This window comes from Carassius gibelio, chromosome A4 (assembly GCF_023724105.1).
Source record: "Carassius gibelio isolate Cgi1373 ecotype wild population from Czech Republic chromosome A4, carGib1.2-hapl.c, whole genome shotgun sequence".
NCBI lineage: Eukaryota > Metazoa > Chordata > Actinopteri > Cypriniformes > Cyprinidae > Carassius > Carassius gibelio.
Genome location: NC_068374.1, coordinates 8,703,395 through 8,714,044, shown reverse-complemented (window position 1 = coordinate 8,714,044; position 10,650 = coordinate 8,703,395). Strand labels below are relative to the sequence as shown.

Here is a 10,650-nt window from a genome sequence, read left to right as displayed (position 1 = left end):
ATTTTTACCCGGTTTAGTACTTTCGGGTTTGAAGCTGCAGTGAATGCAATGTGCAAATTTATGTCCCTCTGATTTTTTTCCCGGTTGTTTACATGGGATTAGTCTTCCTTTTTGTGTTCCTAAAACATGACTGTTGTGCTCGAAGTTTCACTTATTTCGTATGTAGTCCAATTGTAGTTTTCTTTCCTTTGAGTTTTTGGGAAAACTGAATGCTTTCGCAACATCCAATTCATCTTGGTGTTTACGCCACAAGTGTCTTGACATTTTCTGGACAAACTTCCTGCAATAAAAGCAGAAATGTTTCTTGTTATAGCTTCTGGATCCATCATCTTTCTTTAAAGTTGGACTGACAATGATATACTGCTCTTCTTCCAGGGGCACTGAAACATTGATTTCAGAATATGTTGCGATTTCCTTTTCATTCCCATCAACTCTGCTATTTGGACATCTTTGTGTGGGATCATGACATCTTTCCAAAAGTCTTCTCTGGCTAAAGTCAAATTGGCTATGACTAGAGGATTCACTTCCACTTTCCCTGGGCTTAGACTCGCTCTGTCTGGAGGACTCGCTTCCACTATCTATGGAGGATCTACTTCCAATCTCCCCGGGCTTAGACTTGCTCTGTCTGGAGGACTCGCTTCCACTCTCTCGGGAGGATCTACTTCCAATCTCCCCGGGCTTAGACTTGCTCTGTCTGGAGGACTCGCTTCCACTCTCTCGGGAGGATCTACTTCCAATCTCCCCGGGCTTAGACTTGCTCTGTCTGGAGGACTCGCTTCCACTCTCTCGGGAGGATCTACTTCCAATCTCCCCGGGCTTAGACTTGCTCTGTCTGGAGGACTCGCTTCCACTCTCTATGGAGGATCTACTTCTAATCTCCCCGGGCTTAGACTTGCTCTGTCTGGAGGACTCGCTTCCACTCTCTCGGGAAGATCTACTTCCAATCTCCCCGGGCTAAGACTTGCTCTGTCTGGAGGACTCGCTTCCACTCTCTCGGGAGGATCTACTTCCACTCTCTCCGGGATTAGACTTGCTCTGTCTGGAGGACTTGCTTCCACTCTCTCGGGAGGATCTACTTCTTTTCTCTCTGGGCTTAAACTTGCTCTTACTGGATGATGCACCTTTGTTCTTTTTTTCCTTTTCCAGGGTTAATTCCATACTGCTATCACGTTCTGTGCTTTCATCCATGGGATTTGGAATATACTCCTCTTCGCTACCTAAGTTTGAGTCATCCGATTCCATGAGATTCATATGAATCTTTAAAAACAAACACACATCTGTTAATAACTATTTTTGCAACATTAAATATAAAAAACCTGAGTATACTGATTGAACAGGCTCAGGATACTAAATGAAGAAAAATCTGTATGAACCATTTTCAGTACAAGTAAATTTACAAATTAGAAGAATCCCCATCAGACTCACTAGCGAGAGAAATAGACATTTTCACAATCATGAAAACACAAAAGACCCCCCCCCCCCCCCAAAAAAAAAAGACTCACGGGATGGCAAGACCTTCTTAGCTTCTGTGAATCCCTTTCAGGCTTAAAAAAAGGAGTCTCTACTGCGCTGTCACTACTTGAATCATAGAGACTGTGGGTAAAATCTTCTACTCTATCCATCTGCAAAAAGGGAGACATGGAGATATTTTGCTGTATGATTGCTGTATTTTTAATTGATAGGGAGACCATTCAGAGGTTGTCAAGTGAGCTAGACACGTATGAAAATTATTGACCAATATTACCCCTCCATCCACCTGCTGAGGCCCATGTCCAAACTGCCTTCCAGGTGGAGTAAACGTTGACAACATTATTAAAAAAGAGTAACATTTCAGTTTTCATGCATTTTATTGTTGATTGAGATTAGTCAATAATTTACTGAAGTGTCTTCCTCACCTCACAAATGTCTCCCTATCAATTAAAAATCAGTAATTAGTCAGAAAAGAAGAGTTGAGCTTCTCTAATAAATGATTACTGATTGATTGTTGATTGGTTGGTGATCTCTATTTAATTGATAATTAATGCACCAGGCGAGGAGGAGGACTCGACCGGATTTTGGCAACAGAGACCGGCCACGACGTCCGGGAGTGATAGCGTCGGCCTACCAGGGTTTGTCCCGGTATGCTGTCTGACCAGTACCCTACACCACTGGGCACTCTGTATCTTTTTTTTTTTTAAGCACACACCTGAGCGCTGATCACTGGACATCACTCCTGCAGGTGCTTATGCCAATCCAATAGATTCAATTTTAAATGAGTCCATTTAGATTCAGATTTTAAAAGCAATTGTTTAAAACAATCGATTCAGGTTCAAAGTGAATGATTCCCATTCAAATATAAAATAATTCAAATTCGCTTACTAGTGGCACATAAACAAGTTAATTATATTGTTAAAATGTGTTTTGGGGCTTACCAGAATGCTTTTTGTGCGTCTCAGTGGTGGAACAAGTTCATCATCCGATTGATTGTTGGAATGGTTGCTTGGAGAAGCCTCATCACAAGTTTCTTTCACAACAGTTTCATCTGAATCGTACAAATGATCTGAAACATCTGGGCCAATATCATTCTGCCCTAAAATAACATCCAGGTGTGGGGTGGGAGGTTCGTTTTCCATACCATCCTCATCAGTTTCATCACTATCTGGATAATCAACCAGTGAAAATCCTTGGACAGTAAATACCTAAAAATAAACAAATTCATTAAGTATTGAATTAGAAAGGTTGGCCAAAGAAACATGGCGTGATCTGACTAAAAATCTAAATCCAGAAATGTGAACATCAGCCCTTTTAGACAGTGTACAATTATAAATGTTAAAATCAAGAGTACAGCTATACTATAGTATTACAATACAATCATATAGTTGCCTGAGGAAGAACATTTGGATTGAAATGTTTGTTTTTTGGTCAATAAAAAAGGTAACTGTGAGCTTTAACCCAGTATGCAGATTTTCTTCTTTTTTTCTCCCCAGATGTTACCATAATGCATTAAAAGGTGCCCCACAAGAATGGACTGGAAAGATGCCAGTGTGTGTTACATTACCTGGCCTTTACAACCCAATAAGGTCACCTGACTACTTTAAAGCCCCATGAGCATTGATCCATGGTCCAATTGACCATTACAGGGGTTTTAAGTGCATCAAACCAACATATTTAAAATCAAAATTCAAATAAAAAAGATGCTTTAAAATCTAACAGCTCAGATACAGTATACAATAACGATTGTTAAAATCACAGTTGAGGTCATGTCAGGTGTTGCCATAGTGCATTAAAAACAATTACAGTAAGAACTGGACGGAAGGGCCTTCACATGGGTCAGACTACAGACATATGAGTGTGTAAAGGAGAAACTAGAGAAACAAAGGTATTTGGAAGATGGAAGAACTCCATAAGAACATGACTGGAAACATGCCGGTGTGTGTGACATTACCTTGCCTTTAACAGCCAATATAAAGCCACATAAGCATTGGTCCACTTTAGTAATAGAACACCACCACATACATGTCAGCATAGATGAATGTGTTTGAATGTACTTTTACCTGTGTGCTGGTCTGATCTGGGTTTGGTCTATCATTAAGCGTCTTAGGAACAGGGCTGGTCTCGTTCTCTACTGCTGCAGCTGGAGCTTGGGTTTTTTTCAACTGGATTGCAGATAAAGAACTCATTTTAACATACATCACAGATCAAAGATTAAATGCATTTCCATAGACAGTAAAGAGTAATATTGGAAACATGGTTAATATTGGAGAAATACAAAATTTGCAACAAAAAAAATCTAACCAACTCACCTTACTGCGCCAAGGCTATTTTGAATCACCATAGTTGTAATCAATTTCATCTCCTATTTCTATTTTCTTCAGAGAACAAAGTCACAAATGTGGTTTGTTGTCAACTATGATTTTTTTCATAACGCAATTTGGATTTTTGTGGTTGTCATTGACCAATCTTACGAGAGATCCATCTTCTTTAGATGCATCCAGGCTGAAAAGTATCAGAAAAATGGCAATAGTTTAACATCTTTTTAAAAGTGTTATTGAAAGAGTTATTTTCAAAAGAATTTAAGAGTATTTGTGCTTAATTCATTCATCAAGTATTAAACCTTGTTTCAGGGTTAACTCGTAATTTCTCTAAATCAATACAAAACATCCATCTTTCAATGTTTACCATAAGTGATGATTCTGCCACTGAAAGTCAGAGAGAAATGTGCTTTCACTCTCTGAGTATTTTCTTGACTTGCATTCCTCCTGTGTGAGGAGTTTACCCCTGTACTCCAACACGAAGTCCCCGGGTTCAATGGGGTGTGTGGCAAACACTCCTCTTCCTACAATAAAATATAATAATTAAACATTTCATTCTGGGATGCAAAAAGAGATACTACAGTATTTTCAAAGTGAGGTTGAGGTTCTTGCGTCTAGTCAGTGTATTACCTGCAGACAATGCTCAGCACTCTCCCAGTTGTGATACACACTCTACAGGTAAAGTGCTTTTTTGAACAGACTTTATGTGGCCAAAAAATTATGCTCTGTTCAGTTCCCTTAAAGGAGTCATGACCTGTAATTTTCACTTTTCCACGAGAATCAATGTATGTTATGAATGCCTAATGATTATACACTGGCCGGGAAGCCGATATTTAAAAGTGAAGCGTTTGTTTACCCCTGGGTTCGTAAACCAGCCCACGTGCACGCGCACTCAAATACGAGATTTTAATTTCGGGATATACCATATATGGACATCGCAGACCTATGCTGCAGGAAGCCTGCCCTGCCCCTCTCCCCCTCATATTCAGTCGCGAAAGATGCAGAAACATACTGCACACGTGAGTTACTCTGTTGTTGACTGCCAGAATCAACATGTAACCTAAATGTGTATTCTCTCCCAAGAACGGACCAAGCTGTCAGGGACCAGTGGATTAAATTCATTTTTAATGATGCGGTTCCTGAACCCTTCCCACTGGCTTAAAGTTAGGTGTCTGTGCTAATCATTTTACGCCGGAATCGTTCACAAATTTGAATGTCTAAAAAACCACAACGTGAAACAAGGCAAAAACACCACATGATAGCAAACGTTGATCTCAATAACCACTGTAAGCTGATAAAAAAGTAGACTACATCTCCGTTAATGTAACCTACATTAAATAAAAGGTATAATGTATGTCTCAAAATGATTGTCTTTACCATTCAGAGACATCTTGATGTAGACGTCCTTCCATCGACTCTACATCTTCCCTTTCCAGCTCAGGTTCAGACTCTGGCTCGTGCATATACGGTTGAAGTCCGTAGGTCGTGGCCAGGTCGGGTTCATTCACAACTTGCGCCATGATGTCATTTTGGGATGATATGCTTAAGTTACCTGCGGTGTCAACCCCCCTCCTTCCTGCCACCAATCAACGCACCCCTCATTTGCATTATTAAAATGAACGTCCACGACAGCCAAAATATCGCATCAGATCTCGCGAGACAATAATGCCTTCAGAAATACGGGTCAGAGGAGTTCTGTGTTTATTTTTTCCACTTTTCTTTTTTAGAAGGGCCTGAAAGACTATAATAGATCGTGGGTATCCAAGGTAATACTAGGTTATGACTCCTTTAAACTGAGAGTGCCGTGTACCATTTAGTGCAGGTAACACCAGTGAAGCGTAAGAACATCATGCAACTTAGGGCTGGGCGATTAATCGAAAAATAAATAATAAAAAAATTATTAATAAATTATTAATAATCGAAATTCATAACCTCTAACCGAGGTAATTTTCTCATGTCGGTTATTTCAGTTTTTCAATCCTGTTTACACTTCCCCCTTAAAAGCATGCGCGTGTGTAGCCATATGACTCTTCCCCAACCAGTCAGTGGCATAAAAGCAAAGCGGTGTGAGCCTTGCATCTTCACTAAACTTTGTTAGTTGTATTTGTTTTATGGTTTGGACATTCAAGCGATTAGATGATCGGATGTGTATTATATCGATCTACCATGTCCGCGCAGCTGCATTGTGGCACGAACACTCATATAAACAGTAGCTGTGAAGATCGCGTGCACAGAGGAACACAGAAACTAGTTGTCAGCGCTGTCCTGTGATTTATCACTAAAGTAACTTAGAATCTCAAAACTTATTAAAGCATGTTTGTGTGCAGCGCACATGAAGCACAAGCGGTCGGCGGTCGTGCTGCGGGTTCCCAGTTTGTGTCCGTTCTCGGACTGTTCTGTGTATAAAAAGTTGTAGAAACTGTAGAAAAAGTTGTTCCGAGTCGAAACTACGAAACAGAAAACTACATCAGTATATCATCATAAACGCAGCCGTTTTTGTCTTACGTGAACATAAACAGATGAAAAAGAAAGCACACGTGTACAGTATTTTTGCTTAAAGAGACAACAGCCTAATAAACGTGTTGCCTAACATTAATGTTAATCAAAGAACAAAAGAAAATCATTCACTGATCTCGACTGAATATATTTAATAACTTTACTTGATTAATCTTTATTTTATTTATAAAAAGAAAACTATGCAGTGTTTTTAAACTTTTAATTACAGTTTCTGTACCTGAAATTTAGTTTAGTTGTATTTATTTACGATATTGCTAATTGATTTGTTTGTTCCTTTCTGATTACCGACCTATCTTATTACTTGTCTTTAACAATTTTATATTTTTTTAATTTATACTAATTTAGTTGTTTTTGGTATGGCATTTTTTTTAATCACAGGCAAAATTCCTCTTGCAGTGTTTTGTAGGCTGCTGATTTTTGCTCATGTTATTCAGCTGCAACAGAAGGCTTTGTAAAAATGTTTGACATCTAAATATTTGACTTAATTTTTTTTTATATTGGATTTTTTTATCTTATTGGAATCGAAACTAGGAATCGATAAGAATCGATAAAATTCAAACGATACCCAACCCTAGTAAGAAATGTTACGAACATAGATAAAATAACTGCTGATAGTCGATCATATTTACAGTACAAACCTTGTCAGTGAACTATGAGAGCAAAAAAATAAAATAATAATCATTTAATAATCGTAATCGAGGCAAAATGTTCAATTAATCAAGGTTTTGATTTTAGGCCATAATCGTCCAGCCCTAGGTTCCTGTCTGTCCTAGAAGGAGTTATGGTGGACGATCCTAGCGGTATGGAGAAGTTGTGATGAAGTGCTGGGTTGGCAAAGACCACAACTCATTCTGTCTTCACAAGGTTGAGTTTAACCCTCTGGAATCGATTAACACAGATACGTGTTATGAGGCATTTTCTCCTGATAACCACGAAAAGAACTTAAATTACACTTTCAGTTTTAATCGTACAGATAAGATCAATAGATCAATTAAATCTGTAAAGGGTATACTTTTTGTATTAAATTCAAAAGATCAAGTCACAAGCCAAAAAACAACAAATCTCCAGCCATCTTGATCTTGATGGAGGGATTCACCATCACATAATTTTTCACAATTAGGAAACTAACTGTTGCTTTCACAGAAATAGTTTTTTGGTTAATAATATAATAGCCTTCTATTAAGACTTCTTTTATTAATAACTGGAAATATCAACACTAGAGTTTAATGTGTTTATTTAATAATGATCAACTGAGTTCAGCTTTGAGAATAAAAACTAACCTGTTTGTTCCTCAGTCTCTTCATGTTTGACTCTGAATGTGTCTTCAATCTTCATCTCTTCTCTCTCCTCTTTAATAAACTCCATCTTTATAACAGTGTGTGTCTCAGTCTCTTCATGTTTGACTCTGAATGTGTCTTCAATCTTCACATCTTCTCTCTCCTCTTTAATAAACTCCATCTTTATAAAAGTGTGTGTCTCAGTCTCTTCATGTTTGACTCTGAATGTGTCTTCAATCTTCACGTCTTCTCTCTCGTCTTTAATAACCTCCATCTTTATAATATTGCGTGTCTCAGTCTCTTCATGTTTGACTCTGAATGTGTCTTCAATCTTCACATCTTCTCTCTCCTCTTTAATAAACTCCATCTTTATAAAAGTGTCACATGGACCTCAGTTTATCTGTGATTAAGATGAGAATAATTAACAGAAATAATCAGCTCTAGTTCAGTAGTCAGCACACTGCTAAGGGAGTCAGAGTTCATGGACTTTAAATGTATGACATTAAAAACAACATTAGCAATCAAATTAATAAAAGGACAGAATTTGGTTTACATGTGTATTAAGATGTATATTTAGTATTGAATGATGTGTAGATTATATTTAATGGATTTCACTTTCAGGAAAACATTTGCAGTTGTTTAGTAAAGTGATCATTTAACAGGTTTGTGTTTGTTTTCGTCGCATTTACTCTGTTTTAAACAGCAGATGACGTCAGCGCGCGATGATTCGATCGAATCACTGAATCATTTTGCGATTCAATTGATTCATTGCTGTTTTCTCTAACACTACTAACCAGTAACCGAGGTTGTGTTTAAAATAACTGATTCACTATATAGGGAGCGAAATGAGACGCACTGTTTCTCTTACTTCTGTTCGGGAGCACTTTACAAGTATCATTAAAAACACTAGTTAAAGCATTACAATGTGACACGGGTTGAGACTTGTTTTCACAGTGTAATATACGACTCTCTAAATGAGTTTAGTCGATTGAAACACTCTTTAAACTATTAAAATCACACACCTTTCTTCAGCCGAATCACAGACGCGTGGGTGCGCGCAGCCTTATGACGTCACACCGCCAGAGCAAAATAAAAGTATTTTTTCTAAAAACATAATTTTACATTTAAAAACAAATGTAATACAGTACAGGAGCAATCGAAAAGACAGTAAAAATATTTAACTGTTTAATCAACTGAATTATCATGTCAATATATTCATCTTGTTCAATCTCAGTTTCTCCTCAGAATATAACAGGCAATAAATCAAATTTCATCTTTATTTAGTTAAAGTGCATTATATTAAAAGAGTACAATGATGGTAGGCTTAAAACATTTGCTTTTGATTCTCTGAATGGCAATCTTTACTTATTTTTCTTAAATATATACATGCATGTGTTTGTATTTATATCCATTTACATTTAGTTGTTTAGCAGACACTTTTATCCAAAGCGACTCGAAAATGAGTACAGTGGAAGCAATGAAATTAACAAAACAGCAATGATATATAAGTGCTATAACAAGTCTCAGTTAGCTTAAACGCAGTAAACGTAGCAAGTTTTTTACTTATTTATAATTATATAATAAAAAGAAAACAGGTAGAATAGAGAAAGCTAGTGTTAAAGGCCTTTTTGCTTTTGTTAATTGCATAATAAATAAAAAAATAGATAGAATGCAAAAAGAATAGAACAGTTAGTGTTATTTATTTATTTTGAGAAAACAAGTAAATTAAGAGTTTAAGTCTAAATGGGACACTTTTTTAAAGAATATAATTAGAATAGTGAGTGTTAAAGTAAGAAGGTCAAATAAAGATGGAAAAGATGTGTTTTAAGCCGATTCTTGAAGATGGCTAAGGACTCAGCTGCTCGGATTGAGTTGGGGAGGTCATTCCACCAGAAGGGAACATTTAATTTAAAAGTCCGTAAAAGTGACTTTGTGCTTCTTCTATCTTCTAAAAGCGTCTGCTAAATGAATAAATGTAATATATATATATATATATATATATATATATATATATTACATTACATTTATTCATTTTATTCATTTTATCCAAAGCGACTTACAGATGAGGACAGTGGAAGCAATCAAAAACAACAAAAAGAGCAATGATATATAAGTGCTATAACAAGTCTCAGTTAGGTTAACACAGTACAAATAGCATGGGATTTTAAATAATATAAAGAAAACAGATAGAATAAAATAAGATTAGAGCAAGCTAGTGTTAGAGGCATAATTGATGAAAAGAAAATAGAATATAAAAAGATTAGAAAGGTAGTTATATATTTTTTAAGAATATAATTAGAATAGTGAGTGTTAAAGTTAGAGGGTCAAATAAAGATGGAAGAGATGGGTTTTAAGCCGATTCTTGAAGATGGCTAAGGACTCAGCTGCTCGGATTGAGTTGGGGAGTTCATTCCACCAGGAGGGAACATTTAATTTAAAAATCAGTTAAAGTGACTTTGTGCTTCTTTGGGATGGCACAATCAAGCGATGTTCACTTGCAGAATGCAAGCTTCTAGAGGCACATAAGTCTGAAGTGAAAAATTTAGGTAAAGGGGTGCAGAGCCAGTGGTGGTTTTGTAGGCAAACATCAATGCCTTGAATTTTATGCGAGCAGCTATTGGAAGCCAGTGCAAATTGATAAACAGAGGTGTGATGTGTATTCTTTTTGGCTCATTAAAAATTAATCTTGCTGCCACGTTCTGAATTAATTGTAAAGGTTTCATAGAATTGGCTAGAAGACCTGTCAAGAGAGCATTGCAATAGTCCAGCCTGAACAGAACAAGAGCTTGAACAAGGAGTTGTGCAGCATGATCCCAAAGAAAGGGCCTGATCTTCTTGATGTTGAATAAAGCAAATCTGCAGGATTGGACAGTTTTAGCAATGTGTCTGAGAAAGTCAGCTGATCATCAATCATAACTCCATAACTTCTAGCTGTTTTTGAAGGAGTTATGGTTGATGTCAGAATCAGAATCAGAATCAGAATGAGCTTTATTGCCAGGTATGTTCACACATACGAGGAATTTGTTTTCGTGACAGAAGCTCCGCAGTACAACAGAATGACAGCG

General features: G+C 37.1%; 3 protein-coding genes across 3 annotated transcripts in view; 1 reads left to right on the top strand and 2 right to left on the bottom strand.

Annotated features, from left to right (window-relative positions):
• The window catches only part of LOC127967777 (gastrula zinc finger protein XlCGF26.1-like), a 369,056-nt gene that overhangs the window by 165,469 nt on the left and 192,937 nt on the right, over positions 1 to 10,650 (top strand). The window lies entirely within an intron of this gene.
• Positions 43 to 3,659, bottom strand: LOC127981713 (uncharacterized). Its single transcript, XM_052585514.1, has 4 exons — positions 3,534 to 3,659; positions 2,412 to 2,678; positions 1,503 to 1,622; positions 43 to 1,257 (listed from the first exon to the last, which is right to left on the bottom strand). Exons 1-4 carry the CDS (start codon positions 3,657 to 3,659, stop codon positions 955 to 957), a joined length of 816 nt encoding a protein of 271 aa, XP_052441474.1. The 3' UTR covers positions 43 to 954.
• Positions 3,209 to 7,981, bottom strand: LOC127968407 (N-lysine methyltransferase KMT5A-A-like). Its single transcript, XM_052569610.1, has 5 exons — positions 7,854 to 7,981; positions 7,589 to 7,760; positions 4,159 to 4,315; positions 3,783 to 3,975; positions 3,209 to 3,635 (listed from the first exon to the last, which is right to left on the bottom strand). The coding sequence occupies exons 1-4, from the start codon at positions 7,950 to 7,952 to the stop codon at positions 3,864 to 3,866; spliced, it is 540 nt and encodes a 179-aa protein (XP_052425570.1). The 5' UTR covers positions 7,953 to 7,981; the 3' UTR covers positions 3,209 to 3,635; positions 3,783 to 3,863.